The sequence below is a fragment of the Pelophylax lessonae genome (genome assembly GCF_965119305.1).
Source record: "Pelophylax lessonae genome assembly, chromosome: 1".
Lineage (NCBI taxonomy): Eukaryota > Metazoa > Chordata > Amphibia > Anura > Ranidae > Pelophylax > Pelophylax lessonae.
The window spans coordinates 47,983,207-48,011,205 of NC_138768.1; the positions used below are offsets into that span (position 1 = coordinate 47,983,207).

Below are 27,999 nucleotides of genomic sequence, written 5' to 3' on the forward strand. Positions count from 1 at the left end.
TTACAGTGTTCAGACACGACCAACAGCAAAAGCCCAATTTTTGGCACCTGTATAGCTCATGCAATTTCAAATTTGTATGTAATTCTTACCAGCAGGTCCCGTTCCTGCACCCAGAAAGAGTATCTGCGAGGGCTTGGTTACGGTGTTCAGGCACCACCAACAGCAAAGGCACAATATTTGGCACCTGTATAGCACATGCAATTTCAAATTTGTATGCAATTCTTACCAGCAGGTCACGTTCCTGAACCCAGCAAGAGTATCTGCGAGGGCTTTGTTACGGTGTTCAGGCACCATCAACAGCAAAGGCCCAATTTTTGGCGCCTGTATAGCATATGCAATTTCAAATTCGTATGTAATTCTTACCAGCAGGTCCCGTTCCTGCACCAAGCAAGAGTATCTGCGAGGGCTTGGTTACAGTGTTCAGGCACCACCAGCAGCAAAGGCCCACTTTTTGGCACCTGTATAGCACATGCAATTTCAAATTTGTGTGTAATTCTTACCAGCAGGTCCCATTCCTGCACCCAGCAAGAGTAACTGCGAGGCCTTGGTTACGGTGTTCAGGCACCACCAACAGCAAAGGCCCAATTTTTGGCACCTGTATGACAAGTACATGCGATTTCAAATTTGTATTGATTTTTTAGCAGCAGGGCCCGTTCCTGCACCCAGCAAGAGTATCTGCGAGGGCTTGGTTACGGTGTTCAGACACCACCAACAGCAAAGGCCCAATTTTTGGGCACCTGTACAGCACATGCAATTTCAAATTTGTATGTAATTCTTACCAGCAGGTCCTGTTCCTGCACCCAGCAAGAGTAACTGTGAGGGCTTGGTTACGGTGTTCAGGCAGCACCAACAGCAAAGGCCCAATTTTTGGCACCTGTATGACAAGTACATGCGATTTCAAATTTGTATAGATTTTTTAGCAGCAGGGCCCGTTCCTGCGCCCAGCAAGAGTAACTGCAAGGGCTTGCGGTGTTCAGGCACCACCAATAACCAGGGCCCAATTTCAGTTTCAGTTCCTGCCGATACTAACCTTCCAGGTCCCCATCACTCCAGCCAGTTTGCATAGCCGCCTTCCAACCTTGGCCAGGTCAGATGACAGCAAAGCGCCCCCACTAGATCACTGATAAGTACACATACAACACTTGATCTTTGCCAATTTCAAATTAGTATGAAATTTTTACCAGCAGAGCCCGTTCCTATGCCCAGCAAGAGTAACTGCGAGGAGTTGCGGTGTTCAGGCTCCACCAACGCCCAAGGCATCATTTTTCTGCACCTCTATGACAATTGACAAGTACATGCGATTTCAAATTGGTATGGAATTCTTAACAGCAGGTCCCATTCCTGCGCCCAGCAAGAGTAACTGCGAGGGCTTGGTTACGGTGTTCAGGCACCACCAACAGCGAAGGCCCAATTTTTGGCACCTGTATAGCGCATGCAATTTCAAATTTGTATGGAATTCTTACCAGCAGGTACTGTCCTGCACCCAGCAACAGTAACTGCAAGGCCTTGGTAACGGTGTTCAGGCACCATCAACAGCAAGGGCCCAATTTTTCGCACCTGTATGACAAGTACATGCGATTTCAAATTTGTATGGATTTTTTAGCAGGAGGGCCCGTTTCTGCTCCCAGCAAAAGTAACTGCGAGGGGTTACAGTGTCCAGGCACCACCAACAGCATAGGCCCAATTTTTGGCACCTGTTTGACAAGTACATGCGATTTGAAATTTGTATGTATATTTGTATATGACATTTTTTGCTTTAGAAATGTCAGTATTGCTGCAGCAGGCTACATACATCGTAGAGATGCACTACTTTACAGGCACATTCAGGGGACCCCCCCAGGCACGATATTTGAAGGAATTTTTAATTTTTATAGTTTCACTTTAAGCCTCATTAAAATCAGTAAATCAGTGCTCCTTTAAAAACAATTGTTTTTTAAAATCTTTTTTTCATTGCTACATGTTCCCCAGGTAAGGACCCGGACCCCCGTACACTTTTTTGGGGCAATAACTTGCATTTAAGCCTTCAAAATTAGGCCGTTTGATTTTCAAGGTTCAAGTCCCATAGTCTTCAATGTGGTTTGTTTGTTCAAACAAACTTATCCTCTGTTCGCAGTGTTCTGGTGCGAACCGAAACGTGGGGTGTTCGGCTCATTGCTACTAGTAAGAGAGGAGGAGGGAATTGGTGAGAGAGCTGGGAGGGCATTAGTAAGAAAGGAGAGAGGAATTGGTGAAAGAGTTGGGGGGCATTAGTGAGAGAGGAATTGGTGAGAGAGCTGGGGGGGGCATTAGTAAGAGAGGAGGGGGGAATTGGTGAGAGACCTGGGGGGCATAAGTAAGAGAGGTGGGGAAATTGGAGAAAGAGTTGGGGGGCATTAGTAAGAAAGGAGGGGGGAATTGGTGAAATAGTTGGGGGGGGAGCATTAGTAAGATAGGAGGGGGGAATTGGTGAAATAGTTGGGGGGGGGCATTAGTAAGATAGTAGGGGGGAATTGGTGAAATAGTTGGGGGGGGGCATTAGTAAGAGAGGAGGGGGAGATTGGTGAGAGAGCTGGGGAGACACTAGTAAGAGAGGAGGTGGAATTAATGAAAAAGTGGGGGTGGTGAGGGGAATTAGTAAGAGAGGGGGGCATTGGTGAGAGAGCTGGGGGGCATTTGTGAGAGGTGAGAAAGCTGAAGAGGCAGGAGAGGGGGCATTAGTAAGAGAGGAGGGGGGAATTGTTGAGAGAGCTGGGGTTTTTTTTTAGCACACACCTTAAGCCCCTACCATCACGACTTTGGCCACACACATATTTTGCCTTTACGCAGGCCGCAGCTCACTTGCTCCCTAAATTGTCCCTTATTCTGGAGTTTAAAAGTTGGTAGGTATGGAATAGTGCCCCATTGTTGGTGTCAGTGGAAGGAAGAGTATCCCATCATTGGTGTCAGTGGGAGGAATAGTGCCCCATTGTTGGTGTCAGTGGAAGGAAGAGTATCCCATCATTGGTGTCAGTGGGAGGAATAGTGCCCCATCATTGGTGTCAGTGGGAGGAATAGTGCCCCATCATTGGTGTCAGTGGAAGGAATAGTGCTCCATTGTTGGTGTCAGTGGGAGGAATAGTGCTCCATTGTTGGTGTCAGTGGAAGGAATAGTGCCCCATCATTGGTGTCAGTGGGAGGAATAGTGCCCCATCATTGGTGTCAGTGGAAGGAATAGTGCTCCATTGTTGGTGTCAGTGGGAGGAATAGTGCCCCATCATTGGTGTCAGTGGAAGGAATAGTGCCCCATTGTTGGTGTCAGTGGAAGGAATAGTGCCCCATCATTGGTGTCAGTGGGAGGAATAGTGCCCCATCATTGGTGTCAGTGGAAGGAATAGTATCCCATTGTTGGTGTCAGTGGTAGGAATAGTGCCCCATCATTGGTATCAGTGGGAGGAATAGTGCCCCATCATTGGTGTCAGTGGGAGGAATAGCGCCTCATTGTTGGGGTCAGTGGGAGGAATAGTGCCCCAAGGACTAGAGAAAGGCAAGCATAGAAACATAGAAACATAGAATGTGTCGGCAGATAAGAACCATTTGGCCCATCTAGTCTGCCCAATATATCTGAATCCTATGAATAGTCCCTGGCCCTATCTTATATGAAGGATAGCCTTATGCCTATCTCATGCATGCTTAAACTCCTTCACTGTATTTGCAGCTACCACTTCTGCAGGAAGGTTATTCCATGCATCCACTACTCTCTCAGTAAAGTAATACTTCCTCATATTACTTTTAAACCTTTGCCCCTCTAATTTAAAACTGTGTCCTCTTCTGGTAGTTTTTCTTCTTTTAAATATGCTCTCCTCCTTTACCGAGTTGATTCCCTTTATGTATTTAAAAGTTTCTATCATATCCCCTCTGTCTCTTCTTTCTTCCAAGCTATACATGTTAAGGTCCTTTAACCTTTCCTGGTAAGTTTTTTCCTGCAATCCATGTACTAGTTTAGTAGCTCTTCTCTGAACTCTCTCTAGAGTATCTATATCCTTCTGGAGATATGGCCTCCAGTACTGCACACAATACTCCAAGTGAGGTCTCACCAGTGTTCTGTACAGCGGCATAAGCACTTCTCTCTTTCTACTGCTTATACCTCTCCCTATACATCCAAGCATTCTGCTGGCATTTCGTGCTGCTCTATTACATTGTCCTCCCACCTTTAAGTCTTCTGAAATAATTACTCCTAAATCCCTTTCCTCAGATACTGAGGTCAGGACTGTGTCAAATATTCTATATTCTGCCCTTGGGTTTTTACGCCCCAGGTGAATTATCTTGCACTTATCCACAAGCAAAGGGCCACATCTAGGCCCCCGGGCCACCATTAAGAGGGTCCTGTCCTATTCCATAGTGTATGGTCAGATCCTGAACCTGTTTTGCACACCCAGCTTTATGAAGAGCGGCCTAATCGATAATATTGGTGATCAGAGAAGAGGATCTTTATTATATATTGGTGTAGAAGACACATGTATGATGTCAGCAGCCAGAGAAGAGGAATTTTGTGTATATGATGGCTTCCTCTCCTCCTCCATCCTCCTGGTGCTGCATCCATCCAGGGCTGTGACAACATGACGTCATACAGCAGACTCTGCATTGGCCGCTGCAGGGATCCAGCTCTCCTCTGCAGCTTTGCCTGCATCACGTTGCCACGGTTACCGGGGCGTGACACGTTCTCCCTTCGCTCCCGCCCCCTCCCATTTCCCGGCCGGCACCACGTGACCCGCGCACCAATCAGCGTGCGGCTAGCCTCTGCTTTTGGAGTGACGTCAGAGCGCCGCTTCCTCCTTTTTCCCTGAGCCCTCTATCAGTGAGGCGTCTCCCAGCTCCGTTGTGCAAGGAGAATCCGGAGACATCCGCCACCATGGTGAGTGCTGGAGGGTCGGCGGTGGGCGCGGGGTGTAGAGGGGATCCCGGGCTATGCGGAGGTGGGGGAAGGGGTGAGGATTGTGGGGGTGTAGAGGAGATGGAAGCGGGGTCCCCCCATCCCCCGCCTGTTGTTTGTCTGCTGGATTCGGCCATTTTCTATAGACTGAAGCGGTGTCCTCGCCGCCGGGCCCGGAGCGAGTGTTCTGGGGCTCCCGGCCCCCCCCAGGCGGGTGCCTCGTTGTCTTCCCTCAGCCGTGCTGCGTCACTCGTGTCCGCCATGACGGAGCCGGGCAGCGCTCTAGGGGGCGCCCTCACCCGCCTGACGTGGCATGGCCGGGAAGAGGACCGGTCACCCCCCCCCCTTATTGTTATTGCTGGGGCTTATTATATAACATAGGGAGAGTACCGGGGGGGGTGATACCTGTACGGGTCCCCTCCCCCCACCATGTGACGTGACTGGAGCCGGTCTGTGTGCTCTGCGCCGCCATCTTGTCTCCTCACAGCCCGGCTTCCCTCACCGGTGTGCCACGTGACCCCCCCTCCCCCAATGTTCCCAGTCTGGGGGTTATATAGGAGGGCACAGTCCTCTGTACAGAGGGGGGAGGGGGTGTGTAATTTTTTTTTCTTGTGTAAAATCTATAATAGGACATTATGTAATATGGGGGGGGGGGTGCAGGAATGGGGTGATATATATTGGACTGTGCCACTTGGGGGGGTCACTGAAAAAGGGGGAGAGAAAATAAAAGGAAATGTGGATCTGATTCTGGGGGTGTAGGTGAAGATGTAGCGCTGATGGGGACTGTACCATATTGGAGGGGGGGGGGGGGTAAATATATCAGGCATTGGGGATGTGGCTTTTATCAGGGCTTGGAATTGGATTTAATTGGGGGGGGTGGGGTGAGGGATAGGAAGTGAGGTTGTGAGTTATCAGGGTAAGAATTGAAGGTATTTGGGGGGGGGATAGAAAGTGGGGAGATGGGGGGGGGGGGGGGATCAGGTATAGGAAATGAGGTTATTGGTGATATTGGTGATATTTGGGGGGGGGATGAGGGATAGGAAGCGGGGATATGGGGGGGGGGGGATTGGGTATAGGAAAGGAGGTTGAGTTATGGGGGGTAAGAATTGGAGGTATTTGGGGGGGATAAGAAGTAAGGTTATGAGTTATCGGGTAATAATTGGAGATATTTGTGGTGGGGGGGGTGAGGTTTAGGAAGTGGGGATATGGGGGGGGGGGTGAGGGATAGGAAATTTTGTGAGTTATCGGGGGTAAGAATTGGAGATATTGAGGGGGGTAATGAGATTTAAGTTGGGGTTGTGAATAATTGGGGGGGTGGGTAAGGGATAGGAAGTGACGTTGAGTTATCAGGGGTAAGAATTGGAGATATTTGGGGGGGGGTAGGAAGTGGGGTATGAGGGATAGGAAATGAGGTTGTGAGCTATTGGGGTAATGGGGGGGGGGGGGAGAGTGAGGGATAGGAAGTGGGGATATGGGGGGGATCAGGTATAGGAAAGGAGGTTGAGTTATCGGGGGTAAGAATTGGAGGTATTTGGGGGGGTTGAGGGATAGGAAGTAGGGATATGGGGGGGGGGTGAGGTATAGGAAGGGAGGTTGAGTTATCGGGGGGGAAGAATTGGAGATATTGAGGGGGGTAATGAGATTTAAGTTGGGGCTGTGAGTTATTTGGGGGGGGGGGGGTAAGGGATAGGAAGTGATGTGAGTTATTGGGGTAAGAATTGGAGGTTTGTTGGGGGATGGATAGGAAGTGAGGTTGTGGGTTATTGGGGTAGGAGTTTGAGATATTGGGGGGGGGTAATGAGATTTGAGTTGGCTGTGAGTTATTGGGGGGGGGATAATGGATGGGAAGTGAGGTTGTGAGTCATCGGCCTAAGAATTGGAGATGTTGGAGGGGTAATGAGATTTGAATTGGGGGCTGTGAGTTATGGGGGGGGGGGGGGGTAATGAGGGTTAGGAAGTGAGGTTGTGATAGGACTAGGTCATTGAATTGGGGGAGGGGGTGGGGGCCTAATGAGGCTGGAATTTAGGTTTTGGCACTGGGGCAAGCAGGAGATGGAATAGTTGGGGGGGGGGGGGAGATATATGAGGCATTGAAAGTGGTAATGTGATTCTAGGGAGAAATAATCATTGGGGATGTGACGGCATTGGGGGGGGGGGGGCATCATGGATGAGAAGAATGGGGTGATGCTTGCAGGTTGTTGATAGAAGATTGGGGGTGGGGGGATGGTATGGTGTATAGGTAGACATATGGGTCCTGTAGTGTGTATCCTAGGAGATGCCAGGGCCTGTGCCTGAGGCCCCCTCTATTACACAAGTTGACCACCACTAATAGTTGAAGTAGCAGTGACCGGATGGATTGCTGTAGTGAGTTTTATGTTTGATGTCGGGATCCTGTCTCAGACATATGGGCCCATAGCAGACATGTTGTTGTCCTGGGTAGATAAAGAGACTGCCAGCGTTTTTCTCCCCTGTGTGAGTGGCCCTCCAGGGTCCTTGCAGACGTCGCCGTCTGGTGTAGCTGTATGGAACTCCTTGCACCTGGAATGTTAGTATATGGGTTTATTTCTGTGGCAGTTTTTCGGATGTAGGGCATGTTAGAAACCTGTTTGGGGGGGTAGACATTAGGGGCCCCTGCTATGACATGGTCAGCGCCTGTACGATTCCTCACCTCCTGTAGCTGTGCTGGCATACAGACAATGGCCCTGCAGAGATGGATTACTGCAGCCTGTATGACACAGCAGTCTCTGGGGTACACAATGCTGTAGTCTGTCTGATAATTGAAGGGGGTAGAAATGCTGCATTTGCAGCCTGAGAGATGGCAGCAGTTTGATGCAGTTTGGTGCAATGATCATACGGCTTCCTCGCTGCAGTCTATTACCTTTTTAGTACAGCGCTATGGGAAGCACTACTGCAGTGTTTTACCTCCAGAGGTAGAATTAGGGACAGTGCCGCAGTCTGGGAGAAGGGTGACGTTATTGTAGTTGGCTGTGTTGATTGATAGAGGGCACAGTTCTGTAGTCTGCCCTCACGGTGATAAATGCTCTGTATATAATATGAATGCTTCATTCATTACAATGGGTGCCCTGTGTCGGTTCACCCTGGCAATGCTGAGAGAAGGAAGCTAGTGTCTGTCTGACCTAGTTAATAGGGTGGTGGTGCGTTGTCCCCTCGGTGTCACTGTTTTTGTCCTCGGTCATGAAGCACAACACCTGTGATCAGGCTGTGATGTAAGCAGCCGTTCCCTGCCTCAGATTTCCACAGCGGTGACTCACTGATTAGGTTTGGACTCCCTGACCTAGAACAAATGTTTCTCAACTCCGCTCCTCAGGGCACACTAACAGGCCAGATTGTAAGTATTTCCTTGGAGATGCAGACTACAATCACAGAGCAGAAAATTACACCTGTGACGTATTTCAGTTTTCTTGCAAACCTGGCCTGTTAGTGTGCCCTGAGGACCGGAGTTGAGAAACGCTGACCTAGAACAAGTGTGACTCCAATCTGTGAATTACTGCTTGGCCAGAGCCTTGTCACACTGGGGTTGATTTACTAAAACTGTTGCAGTTGTGCATGGTAGCCAATCGGCCTCAACTTCAGCTTCTTCAATTAAGCTTTGGTGAAAACCTGGAAGTTGATTGGTTTCTATGCAGAGCTGCACTAGATTTTGCACACCAGTTTTAGGAAATCACCCCCCCCCCCGGATTTGGTGGGTTTTGCCTTTTAGTTCTGCAAAGGGTCCACACAGCCGCTGTCTGCTGCCATAGGATTGTGATCCGGGGAAGAGTTATGTAATCCTACAAAGAACAAATTCCTCTGGAATGAATTGCACAATAAAGCTGTTCATATGGAACTTTGTACTGACTCATCTGTTTTCTTCTGTTGCTGCCACTGTAATGGATCGGGGAACTGATCCTGAAGGTGTGGAGGATTATTCTACCTGTATTACCCACCGCCCTATACTGCATGAACATGTCTGTTTATTGGCTGCAGGGACTACATACTGCGTATTTCCTATTGTAGCACATTTCACAATAAACTATTAGCGTTTGGGACAGTCTAATTTTGCCAGGGGACACAGGCTGGGTTAAACCCTGGTTGGGAATTGTAGCAGAGACCCCAGCGCTGTAATCTGTACTAAATTCTTCAGCTATTGTGCTGTTACCAGCAGCTTGGAACCTCGCCATTTGGTGACCCAAATCTCTACAGTATAATTCGATAAGGTTCTCTAGGCACAAGTATTGTAGGGTATTGAGACAGCTGGAGGAAAATAAATGGGGTTCCCTTGCAGTCCTGGAAATATCTGACTTTCATGGTGGTCCAAAGACTTTTTTAAAAGTAGAATTCCAGCTTCAAATCTAAAGGCTAATATGAACTTGAAGGTTGTGTTTGTTTGTTTTTTTTCTTCCATTTCTTTTTTGTTCAACCCAGCGGACAAATCAAACCTGGAGGGATCTCCGTACTAAGATGAGCGATGTCAGTTCGGCAATCTTCCCCTGTAGTCTGGCAGGGACACCAAATGGCCCTCCTGTCCCGCCACAACACTGATCAGACCAGCTTCTGTAGAACAGACAGCTGTACACACAGGCTGACAAGTCAGACAGTTCCTTACAGTTTTTGGCCCATGTGTACAAGGCTTTAGCCCCCCCCCCCCCCCCTCACACTAAATACATCTTTGAAATCACGCTACTTCAGTGCAATTTCAAAGCCGCAGGACAGTGCGATTTTCATCTGCGGCTTGCAGACATCTGTGTGATTTCAGGCAGAGGTCAATGCAAGTTACATGTGAAATCTCCAAAAAGTGCAGGTAATATTTTTCAAATTGCACCCATTAATAGAAAGACATGAGATGAGACTACAGGTGTGGCATGCTAGTTCTAAGTTGCACTGGTGTGAACTGGGGCTTAACCAGTTCCTGACCCCCCGCTGCTTATATACTGCGGCAGGGCAGCCTGGCTGCGCAAAATCACGTACGTGTACGCAATTTTTTTGCAGGAGATGTAGGGGGGGCGCGCTGCTCCAACTGTAATTGGGCACAATGGGAGCCAATCAGTGACGGCCGACGGGACCCACCGATCATTCGGCAGAATGACAAAATGGCGGTCCGCTTATGTAAGCAAGGCAGACCACTGTTCTGTCAGGGAGTAAAAGAGAAATCTTATTTCAGCTATAAAACAGATCTCCTTTCCTCTTATGCATCCACTCCCCCCACAGTTAGAAAGCACTCCCTAGGACTGCATTTAACACTTTGATTGCCTCTATTAACCCTTTCCCTGCCAGTGTTATTCATACAATAACAGTGCATATTTTTTTTTTTAGCACTGATCACTATTGGTATCGTTGGTCCCCAAAAAGTGTCAGATTTGTCCACCGCAATGTCGCAGTCCCATTAAAAATTGCTGATCGCCGTCATTACTAGTAAAAACAAAGAAAAATAAAAAGCCCATACATGTATCCCATAGTTTGTAGACGCTAAAACTTGAGCAAACCAATCAATTGCTACATATTGTTGGTATAAAATCATAAGTGTAGAATACATATTGTCCTAAATTGTTGGAAAAAATGGCTTTTTAAATTTTTTTATATTTGGTGTTCTATAGCAGAGTAAAAAATATTAACTTAAGTAGTTAATGTCCCCCCCCCCCCCCCTCCTAAAACCCATACTGACTTACCTGTACTTAAAATAAAACTGCAGTATCTGAGCACCAAAAATGTTTAATTCATTTTTAATACTCAAAGCAAACTCACCCATCCAAGTCTTCGTGGTTTATTTCTTTATACACTGATAGAATTGTTAGTTGCTGGTCAGTAGCTCAAATTTCTGAAGCTACAGACAGCTAAAATAAACTGAACTTCTGACTTTCCTGGTTTGGCCACTAGTGGTTCTCCATAGACTGTCCCCCATCCAAGTCAGCTTTTCTACATATTTAGACGTGCTCCTAAATAGGTAGTAGTTTGTGTGCTGAGCTTACCTTCATTTCGGCCATGGTTTTAGACCCCGTTCACACTGGGGTGACCTGGTCGCCGTAGGTTGCCTGCCATAGAGAGGCTGTGGACCCGTTCTAATAGGAGCGAAACAAGTCTCTCCGACTTAGAAAAAGGGTCCAGAGCTTCTTTGGAGTGACCTGCATTGACTTCAATGATATGAAGTCCGTGCCGGCCGCTCCGAGGTCACGGTGCGACCTGTGAGGTCGCCCCGGCAAGTAGCGTCGCCCCAGTGTGAATGGGGTCTTAGTGGACTGTTCAGATGACAGGAAATGAAGATGGCTTGTGGTTGGAGGGTGAGAACCTCAGAAGGGGGGAAAAAAAACAAAGGTATAATGAGCTAATATGGACTGCATACTAGCTCCTTATGATATCCTTGTCTTAGAATGAATGCAGCGTCGCACACTTACCGATGATGCGGCTGACATGTTTAGCCATCTTCAGGGTTCTTGTCCTCCAGCCTTCTGATTGGCTGGAGCCGCAATGACGTCACTCCCACGTAGGAGCCACTGTTCACAGGCAGCTGTCCTTCAGAGTGCATGCGCCAGTCATGTCACTGGCTGCATGCAACGTAAATATCTCCTAAACGGTGCATGTTTAGGAGATATTTACAGTGCCTATGATGAGGCTTACCTATAGGTACAGGTTACAGAGGAAGCTTTACTTCCTCTTAAAGAGTGCAGCCAGTCACTAAACAGGAAAATGATCTGTTGCACCATCGAGATTGTCAAGGAAGAACACAAGGCGTTACAATTCAGATGTAGTTTTCTGGGTTTTGAACTCTCACACTGCTTGGTAGTTGAATAACAAGTTTGTGTTATTGGGACATGTTATCCATAGAGATGAATCACTCATTTGTTTTGGGTGCATACACATTGCACTTCGCACCTAATAAATGGCACCTAATTTAAACAAGCCCCAAACCTGCTTTTAGTGCACATGTAAATATGTATTGATACTTGTTACATATCAAAGCCTATTGGTCAATGTTGGCCATGTGACTGCAATTGGTGATGAATCTCTCCATTCAAGGAGTCCTATTTGTCAGTGCGGTCATGTGGCCTACGCTGACATTCTGCTTTTTTACAGCCTTTGGCACTGTGCAGTAATGTGCCTGAATGTGTTTTACAGCTTGGCGGGTGGGGGGGCAGAAGATGGAGATCATATTAAGGTGCATGCAGCAACTACCATATGGATGGGTAGGGTGGTGCTGGCTCACTTTTTTTTTTTTTTTTTTTTTTTTTGTGAAAAGATGAACTTGCCCATCAAAAGCTGTTATCTCCAAAGGGCATGCTTGCTGCCAAATACTGCTTTGTTGGAGAAACAGCTGACTAAAGTAATCATGTGGGTCCTTTCTGCTGAGCAGGCAGATGACAGCTCTGTCTCCACATTGTGCGGCGAGGGAGGTGTTAGAGCCCCGCTGCTCTCTATGGGGGAATCGGCTCAGGCCCCATGGACAGATGGGAAAATAGGGTTTCCGTCCGGATTTCACGGACAGGATCGGATGTGGGTGTCAGCGGACATGTCTCCGCTGACATCCACTGCCCCATGGGGATGCATGGAGGATCAGATCTGCCTAAAAAAACTGACAGGCGGATCTGATAGGATCGTTTGTGTGAAAGGAGCCTTAGAAACTCTTTTTTTTTTTTTTTTTTTTGGTACCCTCGAATGCTCAGTTGTCCCACATACCTGCCCCCAACCTCCCTTCTGTGTCATTTAGTAATGATGGGGTTTGATGAGGAACCACTGCTATAGGGATGAGGAACGTGGCACCCTGAAGTGTTTTAGAAGCCTCCAGTTGGGATTTCTCCAATGGAGTGGTAGCAGTGGTGCAGGCTGCAGGAGAAGTAAATACAGTCCCCGGTTACGAACATTTGACTTGGGTATGACTCATACTTAAGAACTGAGGCAGTGTGACATCTTGCTGCTCCCTGTAAACCGACGGGCAGCTGTCTTGCTGCCACCTACTGTCAGAGGTGGAGGGGAGCTGCGGTTTGAGCACAAAATATCATGTAAAATGCTCATGGCGCACATTTTCAGCGTTTCCCATAAGTCTACAGGGCCCAATCTGCCAAAAAGCTCCTGGTACTTTTTTGAGCAACAGATGTTTTGCTTCAGACAACAGAACTCGGATGTGAACGGGGCCATTGAAATCAATGAGATTTGGCTTTTTGAGCGTTTCGAGCTTCAAGCAGAAAATCGGTCAGGTGTGAATGGTCTAAAGCTAGCTGGATATTTTTATATAGATGTTGGTAAATCTGTAGGAGATTGTACAAACTCTTTCGTAGCAATGCTTCAACACTGCAACCTAAATCGTAATGAGATTGTAATGTGTGGCCAACTTTATAATTACAGTCCAAGCATGTTAAAGGCAATGGAGTGGAGTGTTGGTACCCTTGATTCTAATGCCAATCCACCACATGGGTGCAGGTGAAGAGGGCTTTCTGTTGTATGGATGTTCAGCAATAATAAGCTGTTAAATTTTTTTTATTTTTTCCCATTTACAGGTGAACTTCACCGTAGACCAGATCCGAGCGATCATGGACAAAAAGTCCAACATCAGAAACATGTCCGTGATTGCTCACGTCGACCATGGCAAATCCACCTTGACGGATTCCTTGGTATGTAAAGCCGGGATCATTGCCTCCGCCAGAGCTGGTGAAACACGCTTCACAGACACTCGTAAAGATGAGCAAGAACGTTGTATCACCATCAAATCCACGTGAGTACAGCCAGCCATCCTCAGATTGGGCGCTATGGCTTCTGCAGATGTCATGCCACCCTCTTATCGGCTGAATATTTGCTCATATGCCATCCTACTCATTCACGTTCTGTGGACTTTTATTTATCAAAGGGTTATTTTGGTTGTCATAGCTTATGTGCCTGTAAAACTAAAAGGTCACCTACAGACAACTTTTTTTGCTGATTAAGCGAAGTTCCACTTTAGGGACTAACCCCCTGACATGCCACATTTGGCATGTCCTCTTTTTTGGGGTGGGAGCGGGTTCCCAGTTTTGACAGAGGTACCCAGCTCCTATTTCCAGTCGGGCTGCCTAGGTTGCTAGAGTGGAAGTTTTCCTCCCTCCCTGCAATCTTTTGGGACATGTCAGGCCATTCAGGACATGGCTGTGAAGCTGCAAGCTGTCACCGTCTGGTGCCCACACTAGTGATGCCGAGGAGAGAACTAAGGCTTCGGGACGCCATGTTGGATCGTGGGACAGGTGTGTGTTCAGTGAGCAGCAACCTTTTTGTAGCTGTAGGTTTTTAATAAACACCGAAACGGCTTTAACTCTGCTTTGCGAAGATAAAGCAAGGGTTGGTCAGAGTAATGCTGGTCTGCAGCGACCGCCCCTATTTATGACCATGGTGCTAACTATAAAGGACCTGTTTACACCATGCAATGACAGCTTTTGAATTTTGATAAGGCCTCAAAGCAGAAGTTACTAATAGTGGACTGTTCACTTTTTTTTATATAATCTTGGCTGGAGTTCGGCTTTAAATGCCAGCTATATAATTTAGATGCAATGGCTACCTGGTCTCTGGATTTATCCAGACTTGTCTTGCTGCTGCATTGGTGCTTTTAGCACTCTGTACTTTGTACCACAGCTTTGCAGATACAAAGAAATGATATAGCACATGACACACTGCTGCATAGATGGCAGTCCCTTACTGCTGAGTCAGGTCATACCTTCTCTCTCCACCGCACTGCTGATATTGAATATCCCCCATGTCTTTTTAAAGGAGTAAATGAAGTGTTTTAACATAACTGAGCTGCTGTGTGACGGTTTGAATAAATTATACTTCGGCATTGCTCTTCATTTATAACCTTTCCAAGCTTAGTTTTCCACTTTCTTACCAGATCTAGTCTTGTAGTGGTGTGGTTTTTTTTTTTCAAAATTACATTATTATATATGCCTGGAAACCTCCTCTTAAAAGTAAATCATTCCCTGCTTATGTCCTGATGGAATTTACACTCAAGTCCCTAAAGTTGGTTTCTGAAGCTAATATTTTGGATTTGAACAAGGTGGGGAATTCAGTCCCCTCTAATGCTACTTTGGGCTAGCTAGGCTAGAAGGGTTCTTGCCTTTTCTTTTTTTGTTCATTGACGGACACAGCTCCTGTTTCTTAACCATTAGGTTATACTGCCCCCTACAGGAGTAGATCACTAGACAGAAAAAAATCCCGACTATGCCTCCTGGTAGTCCCAGAGGTATTCACAAACTCTCGGCTATAGACACTCAGTTTTTTTTTCTGTATTGTCAGCAGTAAGGACTTGGTTCCTTGCTTTAGATCAGGTCCTGGCAATTTCTTAGACTTTTTTTTTTTTCCTTTTTGTTCGTGTGATCTACAATCAAGACGCTGTCGAGACTTTTTTTTTTTTTTTTTTTCATTGTTGCTGCTTTTAACTGAAATGCTTCATGTTGAACTTTGAGGAAGATTTGGTAACTCCACTTAACAGAAAATTGTCAATGGCCAGGCAGAGCATATTTTTTTTTTTTTTTTTTTAACAAGATATAAATGGAACCAGTTGATGGGATAGCTGATGACCAAAATAGATTGAAGCATGATCGAACACTGGATAGAATAGAGGGCGCTCTATTCTATCACTGGATAGAGATAAATGGAGGGGGGGGGGGGAGTGAGCCTATAGCAGTCGGTAAGATTTTTATTTCTGCGGTAGAAATGGTTTTGGGTTTGCTTGCTTCGGCCAAGCACCCCTTTTCTATAGTGTTTGGAAAAAAAAGTCTAACTGTGTAAAGTGTATGCTCTATAGGCAACATCCTTCATACCTATACTAACAGCTGTATATTTTTTACAGGGCAATTTCCTTGTTTTATGAGCTCACAGAAAATGACTTGGCTTTCATCAAGCAGTGCAAGGATGGTTCAGGTTTCCTTATTAACCTTATCGACTCTCCCGGACACGTAGACTTCTCCTCTGAGGTCACTGCTGCCCTTCGTGTCACAGATGGTGCTCTTGTAGTTGTTGACTGTGTATCAGGTATGAATAGAAGGACCTGCTTGTGTTTTGTGTGTTTTTTTTTTTTTTTTTTTCCCCCAAAAACCCTTTGGATGGAGTAGGGCAGTGGTCCTCAGGGCCCACTAACAGGCCGGATTTTAAGTATTACCTTGGGGAGATGCAGACTAGAGTACTGCAATCGCTGAGCAGCAAATTATATCACCTGTGATGTATTTCAGTTATCTTGCAAACCTTGCCTGTTAGTGGGCCCTGAGGACCACTGGAGTAGGGAATAGTTCATATCAGTCAGTTTTTGTTTTCATAGTTTCACTTCTTTCCTGAAGAGAAATCTTTCCACACTTGGGGATCACTGATGTCAAATTTTATTATGGTTTATTTTTATTTTCTTACAAAAGGTAGGAATTGAACCAACAAATAAGTTGGCTTTTAGTTCTGTAGTCTGCTTCCAGGTAATAGACTGACATTATTAAAAATGTAAACTTTGTGGGCCTTTAGAGTTAACAGAACAGTTAGTGTAACTTTATTAAGAAAATAAAGTCAATCTAAATCCCTTCAGGCTGGCCCCTACCCTGCAGGTATCAATGTGTAAAACATTAAAAATGCCTATCCTGTTTAAAATGCAGTAATACTGGCTCACCCTGCTCTGCACATGCTCAGTTCTCCATTTTTAGGCACTGCCAAGTTTGTAGAGGCCGATCTGCTGACAGCCTTAAAATGGAATTCCTGCCTATCCTTTGTAGCAAAGGAAGCTGCTTCAGTTTGATCTGTAACTGTGAAAGTGCTGCACATGTGACCACTCATGACACCAGCTATTTGATGGCTTTAGAGGAATGTGACCATTACATTCCTGGAATGCTGGAATTGTTAACTTTGAAACCGGTAAATCGATGGGTTTATTTCTGCTTTATGATTTACTGCTGCTCTGGGCTTCAGCAAAATGGCAGCCTCCAGCAAGAAGAAACGAGAGCAATGCTGGAGGAAGTTCACAGCACTCTTAATTTTGGTAGCATAATTAAGGTGGAATGTTCCTTGCTACATAATTTTTTTTATCGTTATGGGTAATGTTCCATTTTAAGTAAAATAGCCAGTTTAGGGGCCAGGTCAGTTAGTGTTGAGTCACGTTCTTATGGAAGTTCTTTAGGTCTTGTAAGTGTGTGTATGTGTATATATAATGTGGTAGCACTACAGAGTGTATGTGTGTATATATATGTGTGTGTGTGTGTGTGTGTGTATATATATATATATATATATATATATATATATATATATATATATATATATATATATATATATATATATATATATATATATATATATATATATATATATATATATATATATATATATATATATATATATATATATATAATAAATACATACACACTCATATGAAGAGACGCCTAAACTATCTACCTGGAAAATCCTCAAAATATCGGTGTCCTTGTTTTTTTTGAAGGTGTGTGCGTACAGACAGAGACCGTCTTGCGACAGGCCATTGCAGAGAGGATCAAGCCAGTTCTCATGATGAACAAAATGGACCGTGCTCTGCTGGAACTTCAACTGGATCCTGAAGAATTGTTCCTGACCTTCCAGAGGATAGTGGAAAATGTCAACGTCATCATCTCTACCTACGGAGAGGGAGAAACTGGACCTATGGGCAACATCATGGTAAGAGGGTGTGATCTGTTTGCTGACTGTGCAGCCAACTAAACTGGCAGATGGGAGCTGAAGATAACTGATAAATGTAGCTCATGTGCTATTCTGAATTGTAGACACTGTGGCCTGCTGTTAATGTATGTTGTAGCTAGGAACTGCCCTTTGACTAAAATTATGGTTGTTAAAAACTTTTATTTAAAGTGTTACTAAACCCAGGAGGCTGCATTCACTATATCATCTGGTCTCCCACAGTACACAGAACATGGAAATGCCATTGCCTTAGTAAACATATAAACTGCTAAATACCTTTTCTCATCAGTAGATAGCAGTCTGCTATCAGTGTCCAACAGAACACTGGTTAAAGCATGTATGAAGAGTTTTCATTCTCCCATGATTGTCCTATGAGGCTGCAGGACTCCTGACCCTCTCTTGACAGTGCTGATTGGCCCTGTGCTGATCGCATGCACCCTCCCAGGAAAGAAAAGCAATACACACCAAACTGAGCATGTACAGAGTACCTTCAAGGCTCTGTAAGATCAGAAGATGGATTGGGATCTTTGGAAGAAGGGGGAGGATCAAACCTTATTTTTACACAGTGCACAGGATTACCCCTTATATACTTAGTAGTTTAAAAAACATGCTTTACTGCATATAAAGACTGATTTTACTGTTGTGGGTTTAGTAACACTTAATTTTTTTTTTTTTTTACAATTGTGTAGCAGCGGTTTTATAGAACTGGTCCCTGCTTAGTACTGTACAGTGGCTGCTTTAAGACCTTTGTCAGTGGATTGTATCAGTTGGGGTTTGAGTTCTAGAAAAGCCTATGGGGATGCGCAACATCCTAAAGTAGTTCTAACTGCAGGTCAGGTGCCCCGGTCAATGATCTTGGAAGCATCTTAACCACTTGACCTCAGGAAGGTGTCCGTACCCCCCCCCCCCCCCTCTTGCTATAAACCAAAAGCTTTTTTTTTTCTTTATGCTATAAAAACATATCAAATTTCTTCAGTTTAGGTCTATGTAATCTGCTACATATTTTTGGTCAATTAAAATCCCAATAAGCTAATATCGATTGGCTTGCGCAAATGTTAGTGTCTACAAACTATGGGAGATATATCTCGGTAGGTCTAGAAAGATAAAAAAAATGGTGTATATGTGTGTATATGTGTGTATATGTGTGTATATGTGTGTATATGTGTGTATATGTGTGTGTATATGTGTGTATATGTGTGTGTATATGTGTGTGTATGTGTGTATATATGTGTGTGTATATGTGTGTGTATATGTGTGTGTATATGTGTGTGTATATGTGTGTGTATGTGTGTGTGTATGTGTGTGTGTATGTATGTATATATATATATATATATATATATATATATATATATTTTTTTTTTTTTTTTTTTTTCCTTTAGCAAGGGTGATTTGAAGGATTGAGGTTGGAGTAGGAGTTCTGACCCAAATTTGACTTTGGGGACCAGTGACCACTGCTAAAAAAAATGCACTCCCTGTACTGATCACACTGGATGGGAAGTGGGTTAACTATATTCCCAGCCTGTGTGTATAGAGAGATCTCTTCTAAATGGTGTGTGGCGCTTTTACTAGGGGAGGACATGGATCCATGTCCCTGCTTTGTAGAGACACAAGATGCCTTGTTTACTTTATGCATACCACCGTTCTGTATCTGTGCTGGATGATAGGCGGGTGCCAGCAGACATAGTCCGTGGGAGTGAGCCAGTGGTGTGCATGTGCGCCCCCCCTACCTGTATCACGTGTATATTTATACGTGACCCAGCACAGAGTTGCTGCCTTGTTGCAGTAAAACTGCTATGGGGGTAGACCCTAAGTAGTTAAACTAGACACCGACCCAAATCCTGTTGCCACTGGCCCTACTTTGTCCTTTCGCTGCAACGGTTAGTCTTGTTCACTAGGCCTCTCACGAGAATGGAGTTCATCTCAGCAGTTATTAAAGGGAACTGGTTTAGTTCGGAGTATAGAGCTGCCATTTGTTGGCTTGTTGCAAGGTCATCTTTGCTTTTCCTGACTATTTAGAGTCCCTATCTGGATGGGTCAGGTTGAAAGTCTGTAGTCCTGGCTACCTTCTTGATCCATTTTTTAGTGACTTAAATGTATAGGGTAAGTATGTTGTCTTTTACATGTGCATTCTTCAGGGCCAAGTCGGTAGAGGCACTTACCATATTTGGGTGGGTCACGTGGCTAAAATACAGGTTGTTGTTTTTAAACGGAGGCTCAAACATTATTGAACTCATTTAGTGTGTGTACTAGCCAGAATGTCGTATTACTCATATTTCTTGTGATCGTAGATCGACCCAGTAATTGGCACAGTTGGCTTTGGTTCTGGTCTGCACGGCTGGGCTTTCACCCTGAAACAGTTTGCTGAGATGTACGTTAGCAAATTTTCTGCCAAAGGAGAGAAGGCACAGCTTTCACCAGCAGAACGCGCAAAGAAAGTAGAAGACATGATGAAGAAGCTTTGGGGAGACAAGTAAGTAGGCCTAAAAATGTTACTTTATGTGGCGTCCGTATTAGGGTTGCCACCTCATCCCTCTAAAACTGAACACCTATTAATTACACAGGTTCTGTGGCTGATTAAGGTGGTAATTTCACTTAGTGCCTTTTCTGCGTTAATTTGCTCCAGAACCTGTGTAATAAATGTGTTCTGTTTTAAAGGGATGAGGTGGCAACCCTAGTCTGTATATAGATCAGAATTGTTTAAAACTCTTTTCCCTTACCTAAAATATTATGCTCGGTTAACTACATCTATTACTCAAAGCCTAGTGCTGCAAATCTTCAATCACAAGGTCCTTTAAGTGCCGGTTCACATATGTGCGGCTGCGGAGATCGCATGTAGTATCAGAGCGCACTGCTCCATTACATGCGATCTCCTGTGCGGATGCGAATTCAGCCATACTTTGTATGGCTGAAATTCGCACTGCACCCGCACCAAAGACGCCCAGGAGGCATTTTTTCAGCCGCATCAGGATCGGATCGCACAGTGGTTCACACTTGTGCGATCCGATCCTGTGCGACTGTCAGATCGCACTGCGATATGCGATCAAGCCGGGGGTGTCGTTAACATTTAATTGACACCCCCTGCGTATCGCATATGGCAGTGGAACAGCCAGGGGTGCAGATGCGGGAACAGGCTGCAGGGTTTTTTTTTTTTTTTTTCTCATATGGGCCTAATTGGTTCAGTCAGTGTTTTTTAACTAGGACAAATCTGAATATTGAAGTGTTGCATAGGTCTTAGTCAGTTCTGCAGACCTGAATGAGCAGTCTACCTGTAAACTTAAACTGGCTCAGATGTAAGCGGATGCAAACGTTTCGGTCTGGATCTTTCTCAGAACTGACAGATGGATCCAGACTAAACCAATTTTGAGAAGGGGTCCTTGGGCTTCAATAAAATTCAGGATTATCCAAGCACATTAACTTAATTCAGCATTATACTGCTGTTTTCATCAGAAACTATTGATTTCTGAGTCCACTTTTTTTTTTGACCAAAATTGCAATGGTAAAATTATATCCATCTTTTCCTTGTGGGTAAGAATCTCCAGTTAATCTTGAGATGACCTGTCACATTTCATCTCCCACATGCCATCCTAATTTCAAATGGTTGGCTGCTAGTTCTGATTGCATTCATGTAGTTTATTTTGACTTTACCAAAAAAAAAATTGTATTTGCCCTTTCCTGATATGCATACAACATTCTTAAGCAAAAACCATAGACAACCCTTTGTTTTTCAGGTTTTTTTCCTTCTATGTTCATGGTACTAATGGTCCATTAACACTTGCTTTACTTTTTAGGTACTTTGATCCAGCTTCTGGTAAATTCAGCAAAACCGCCAACTCTCCTGATGGAAAGAAGTTACCCCGTACCTTCAGCCAACTTATTCTGGATCCTATCTTCAAGGTAAGGGATATTAATGTGAGTGCAGTTGCACTGTGAAATGAGGGTCTGCAGAGATACTGAGTTTTGTTTTGTCTCTAGATATTTGATGCCATCATGAACTTCAAGAAAGACGAAACTGCCAAACTGATTGAGAAGCTGGATATCAAGCTGGACGCAGAGGACAGGGACAAGGAAGGAAAACAACTTCTGAAGGTTTGGGCCTGCTGACTAAAGTAGTAGTTGATTTGTTGGCCTGTATCAGCACATGTTCACCTCTGTCTTGCCCACAAAGTGAATGCAGTAGTTCAGTGCCTAGAACTTCATCGTGTTCCCAGTGTGGTGTGGGGTGTTTTTTCTTTTTGTCTGGCGTTCCTCCTGAAATGGCTGTATATTTCTGATGTGAACGCGCCTCGCCATTCTTACGCTTACAGCCTTAAAGCTGGATATCTGCAGTGAGTACTAGTCTCATGATTTTTGGTGACCTCACTACTGTGTAGCCTGTTTTTACTGGAAGCTCTAATCTTGAGAAGCAAAGCCTCGCATCTACCAAAATGACCGACCACAGAGGCAGGTCATGATATGTCACTGAGCAACCGATTGGATTAAGGAGACCTCTATTCGTTTTTTTTTTTTTTTTTTTTTTTATTTAGTTGGACCTGATCAGTCCATCCATTCACCCCTATAAAGCTGCAGATTAGTGGACATGTCTGCACCCACTGCTATCCGATCCTGTTTGCCAAATGCAGACTAACGATGGTCCTATTTTCCTATCAGTCGATCAGGTTAAAACTGACTTCATCCGGTCTTCACATAGAAAACAGGACTCCTTTACAGGTCTGTCTCTGCACAGTGAGCGGAGACAGGCCTGCACCTGCTCTGTGGGGATCAGTGGAGCAATCAACAGGGTTGGTCAAATGGATCCACCCAGTGTGAAAGGGGCCTTACATTCCAGAATGTAACTGTATCTGTCATTTGCTTGGGCTCTCAACCAAATTGTCAAACCATAAGAGTGGCTGCTGTCCTAACTGATCACTTGTGCAGCATCATGGCAGTTAGAAGATCAGAGGTTAAGATGGTAGCTTTTGCCTGAAAATGTTTTAGTTCCCCCCTTCTGTTGCTACCTTTTTGTTATGGAGTCTGAATGCTCTAGCAAAGTCTGGTCTGATGTAACAAACTATTGTATTCTTGCAGGCTGTAATGAGACGCTGGTTGCCTGCTGGAGATGCCTTGCTTCAGATGATCACAATCCATCTGCCATCACCCGTTACTGCACAGAAATACCGCTGTGAGCTCCTGTACGAGGGACCACCCGATGATGAGGCTGCCATGGGTAAGGCACTTCCTGAAATGTTGGTGGTCCGTGTCCTAATCTATTGCCTGGAATGGCTCTTAAAAGTATGTTTAGTAGATCTTAGAATTCAGGGTTTTCTCATTTGTCATAGGTGTGAAAAACTGCGATCCTAAGGGACCCCTGATGATGTATATATCCAAGATGGTGCCTACAACTGATAAGGGACGTTTCTATGCCTTTGGCCGTGTTTTCTCCGGGATTGTATCTACAGGACAGAAAGTGCGTATTATGGGTCCCAACTACACACCAGGCAAGAAGGAGGATCTCTACCTGAAACCTATTCAGAGGTAATCCTTGTTGGCTACGTTAGAGATTGGGGGTATAAAATAGAAGCATGCACATCTGAAAGGGATAGGATGTTCGCTTAAGTTATTTGACTGTTTTTTGAAAATGGAATATCCCTTTTGTGTAAAAAAAAAAGTTACAGAATGCATACATATTGATTGGAAGGCATGCTTTAACTAAAACTCAATAGCGTCTGTGTTCTGTAGCCCCAGCAGAGGGGGAAGGTCTGTGTCCTAATTTTACCATATTCTGGCTTTTTTTTTTTTTTTTTTTTTTGTCCTGACCCTAGTAAAGAAAATTATATGGTAAGCCCCTCCACATTGCCTTTACAGAGTACCAGTGCTGTAGAAGCTGTGTCATTATTGCCTGTCAACTCCCTGCAGCTGATTATTACCCCATTACTAACTTTACATGCCTTTGTTCTACCATGTGGAGGCAGCACTTCAGGTCCTCGGATACATCTTGCACAGTATTGACATTACCAGACCTCATACCTAAACTTCCAAGAATAGCATTTAGAGGCAGCAGTACCTTAGAAGATCTCACACTGCAGATGTGAAGCTACAAAACAGAAGTGCCTTAGTCAGTCACATGTCAGGAGGTGTTGGATATCTTTCAGAAGCAAAGGCAGATTGCCTGGGTACTGCCTAATCACAGCCTTCTAGGTTTTCCTATAAAATCATGTTTTAATGTACAATAGCGGCTCCTATCTAGAAAGCCTCACAAGAAATTACATTTTTTTTTTCCTGAGGTCAAGTTTTATTACCCAAACAAAGTTATTTTTTTTTTTTTTTATATATATTGGTCTATTATGAATCTGGAGAATGTCAGGTGGAGGTTTTTATCAGGCTGACAGTTTTGTATTCTCAGTATTTTGTACTATCTTAATCCACAGGACCATCCTGATGATGGGTCGGTATGTTGAGCCCATTGAGGACGTCCCTTGCGGTAACATTGTTGGTCTTGTCGGTGTTGACCAGTTTTTAGTGAAGACTGGAACCATCAGCACCTTCGAACATGCCCACAACATGCGTGTCATGAAGTTCAGTGTTAGCCCTGTTGTCCGTGTGGCTGTGGAGGCGAAAAACCCAGCTGACCTCCCAAAACTGGTTGAAGGTCTAAAACGTCTGGCCAAGTCTGATCCTATGGTGCAGGTAAGACTGACCCTAATGTCTCGTTGTTACACTTCAGTACAACCAACTGTCATCTTGGGTGACCATGATACATCTCAGTAAAAGCAGTTTTTCAAACTACTCTTGAAAGTTGGTTGGCTATCTTTTTTTAAACTGAACCTAAAATATCCTTTAAAAAAAACCATCAGCTACTTTATGGCCTTATGATCAGTTTCTTGTGAAATTGTTTTTCCATTTTCCTACAACCTTCCAGACCATCCCACCCATACACAATAATTAAAAAAAAAAAAAATCTTATTTGCTTTGAAAGGAAAACCAATTCTTGTTCTTTTAAGCTTAAGCAACTGTAGTAACATTCATTTTGGATATTACATGCTCTGATTCTGTGCTATTGTCTTGTTTGGCCTACATTTGTATGAAGATAATGCCAGGAGTATGCGCACCTCTCTGCATCCAGACTTCTGGTTGTCAACAGCTCCCCCCCCCCCCCACCACCACCCCAATTCAGTGTTTCCTCCATTGGTATCTGAATTTTTTTTTATAACAGTTGACTTTTTGTTTTATAGTGTATAATTGAAGAGTCTGGAGAACACATCATTGCTGGAGCTGGTGAGCTTCATCTGGAAATCTGCCTTAAAGATCTGGAAGAGGACCATGCCTGTATTCCCATCAAGGTAGGAGACCAATGTGTTTTCTGTGAATACTTGATTAGATGGACATGTCTGGGAACAATAGGTACGGAACACTGATTATCCAGTGCCAGTCAGCTTCGCTACACAGCTTCCCTCATAGCAGAAACAAGTGTATTCTTTAATGTTGTACTTAAAAGGGCCAGCCCCATTCAACATTTTTCTCAGTTTATTCAAAAACTTGCGTTTAACATTAATGGAATTGTTTGGGGGGAGGGGGTCTCTAAGCGAACACCCAAACTTAGGAGAATAAGCATTGTCTATGGTAACCCTGAGAGATCTTTGAGCAGTTCATTGATATTTAGAGGAGTTTATCCATTGTGACCTTGCTTGGTTCCATTCATAAGACCATAAGCGGCACCCTCACTGTTGTATACTAATGGACTTTTTAATGAAGACATGACTGTCTCTGTACATCGACAGAGCTGCCCACACATGGTAATGCAGCTTTGGACATCGGTGTACATGAAATGTATCGCATAAATGCTGATATCCATAGCGGTTTACTCCAGTCATGTAAAAGCTTTGTTTAAGTTGATAGACTTCTCATCTGCCCCTTATTTCCTGTATGAAATGGGGAGCAGGTAACTGCTTCAAAACAAACTTGGCTCGCCACCTTGTATATGGAATCTCTTTGCAGGTCATGTACAAACTTTTCTATCTTTCTGGTTTCTAGAAATCTGACCCGGTTGTATCATACCGTGAGACTGTAAGCGAAGAGTCCAGCCTGCTCTGCTTGTCCAAGTCCCCCAACAAGCACAACCGTCTGTATGTAAAAGCACGGCCGTTCCCTGATGGCCTGGCTGAAGACATCGACAAAGGAGACGTCAGTTCCCGACAGGAGTTGAAGACTCGTGCCCGCTACCTGGCAGAGAAGTACGAATGGGATGTGACCGAGGCCAGGAAGATCTGGTGCTTTGGACCTGACGGAACAGGACCCAACGTCCTTGTTGATGTTACCAAAGGAGTCCAGTACCTCAATGAGATCAAGGACAGTGTTGTTGCTGGCTTCCAGTGGGCCACCAAAGAGGCAAGTATTGTGGCTTTGTGTGAAGCTAGGAACCAGTCAATCTAACTTTAGTTATTTGGCACCCTAGAAAAGATTAAACCTACAGGGAAAGATGTATAGAAGTTGCCTACTGTCCTCTGTAGTGCTAAAACTTGCTGTTTTTAAGCTTTACTGTAGGATAAAAGTACTGTATTGGGAAATTATGACAGCTGTTAGATCCTGTAGTCACAAATGACTCTTGCTATCCTCTCTACATAGAAATTTAGGAGACATCCATGGAATGACCAGCTAAATTTGCCATAAGTATGTCAGACATCGTAGGCTCTGTTCACATGTATACAAATTAGATGCTTTTTTTGAACTGCATCTGATTCGCATTACGTGAGCCAAACCAGCTTTCTATGGAAGGGGTTCACACATCTGCATGCTCTTTGCATTGCATTTTATTTCCCTTAAAGAGTCCTGTGTGTTTTTAGGTCTGGTTCAGGTATACATTAACAAATTTGCACCAGTGAACGAAACCACACCTGACTTAGTATAAGGCTTGGTTTTAGTGCAATTGTACAATGTTTAGATTTTTTTGCTTTCTGTGGTTACATTTTAATCTCTGTGCAGGGAGTTCTGTGTGAAGAGAACATGCGAGGCGCCAGGTATGACATTCATGATGTCACCCTGCATGCTGATGCCATTCATCGTGGAGGTGGACAGATCATCCCCACTGCAAGAAGAGTGCTCTATGCTGCTGCCCTCACTGCCCAGCCCAGGCTAATGGAGCCCATATACTTGGTGGAGATCCAGGTAAGAGAATGCTAAATTGCCTGAATAGATTTGTTTTTCCAGATGTGAGACTCCATCTTCCTGTATAAAGGCCTTGAAGTTGGTGTGCAGAGGACTTCTTCAGTCAAATGTTACAGAAAGTTGAGGAATAGTTCTGTGTACACATAAGACATTAGTATATTTTTCTCTCCTTGATAGAATACTTTAGTGATGTTTTTTGAGGCTTCCTAAACCTTCTCGTGTGTTGGTCACTATGGCTGTTGTAGATTAAGCTGAGGCAGGTTTGTTAGGTTTGTCCTGCATTTTCTGAAAGCGCACCAAAGCAACACTACAGCTACACTTGAAACTTAATTCTAAATGCAGTGCTACTGTATATTGGCTCTCAGCTCTGTTGGGGCAAGGTCTTGAAGGTAATGAGGTACACAAAGGAGCATAATGCTGTGTTCACTTTTAGAGGAAGATAATCTATTGAGTAGCCTTTGATGCAGCCAAAGCTGGGGTGGTGGGCTCAGCACTTTTGAGAATGTAAACTGTTTTTATCCTTTTAGATGCTTCACTGGGCATATACATGATTGCAGAAAAAAATCTGTGTATTTACTAATATACCTTCTTTGCAGTGTCCAGAGCAAGTTGTGGGTGGCATCTATGGTGTGCTGAACAGGAAGCGTGGACATGTCTTTGAAGAGTCCCAAGTGGCCGGAACCCCTATGTTTGTTGTAAAAGCCTATCTTCCCGTCAACGAATCATTCGGTATGTTCTACACTTTTATTTGCATGTTCATGCAAGCATATTCACCTTTTTGTTTAACACGTAAAAAAAAAAGCCATATACATTGGGGGTTACCTCCAATTTCAAATGGGAATTGACTTATTAGCATAAACATTTGATTAACTTCTATTCTCACCCTGTGTGCAGTGTCAGGCTGCAAGCTTCCCCTCTTCTCTGAGCCCCCATCTGACATGGTCATGACTGTATACCTTGGTTACATTTTTAATTTTTTTTTTTCTCCCTGGCAGGCTTCACTGCTGATCTCAGGTCTAACACAGGTGGTCAGGCCTTCCCTCAGTGTGTGTTTGACCACTGGCAGATCCTTCCTGGAGACCCCTTCGAGCCCAACACTCGCCCATCACAAGTGGTAGCTGAAACCCGGAAACGCAAAGGCCTGAAGGAAGGAATCCCAGCCCTGGACAACTACTTAGATAAATTGTAACCGATCGCCTGCCATTCTCATTAAACTAAGCTCACTACACCGGCAGTCTGTCCCTGCTGATCCAACACCACGCACATTGTTTGCCCAGGAAAACAAGACGAAAAAATAAAATAAAAACTCAATAATTAAAGAGCTGTTT

At 44.5% G+C, this 27,999-nt stretch overlaps 1 protein-coding gene across 1 annotated transcript; it reads left to right on the forward strand.

Moving 5' to 3' along the window:
• Positions 1-4,712: 4,712 nt before the first annotated feature.
• On the forward strand, positions 4,713-27,990 carry EEF2 (eukaryotic translation elongation factor 2). The gene is made up of 15 exons (XM_082247917.1): positions 4,713-4,870; positions 13,375-13,589; positions 15,687-15,868; positions 17,304-17,515; positions 19,822-20,003; positions 21,322-21,427; positions 21,506-21,619; positions 22,598-22,736; positions 22,849-23,044; positions 23,938-24,196; positions 24,742-24,849; positions 25,541-25,898; positions 26,493-26,671; positions 27,268-27,400; positions 27,667-27,990. The coding sequence occupies exons 1-15, from the start codon at positions 4,868-4,870 to the stop codon at positions 27,858-27,860; spliced, it is 2,580 nt and encodes an 859-aa protein (XP_082104043.1). The 5' UTR covers positions 4,713-4,867; the 3' UTR covers positions 27,861-27,990.
• The last annotated feature ends 9 nt before the right edge of the window (positions 27,991-27,999 follow it).

Bases quoted from the DNA above. Each gene is read 5' to 3' on its own strand.
- EEF2 (XM_082247917.1), top strand. The intron at 21,620-22,597 runs GTTTGGGCCTGC...GTATTCTTGCAG, and splicing joins AAGGAAAACAACTTCTGAAG to GCTGTAATGAGACGCTGGTT. The intron at 23,045-23,937 runs GTAATCCTTGTT...CTTAATCCACAG, and splicing joins TACCTGAAACCTATTCAGAG to GACCATCCTGATGATGGGTC.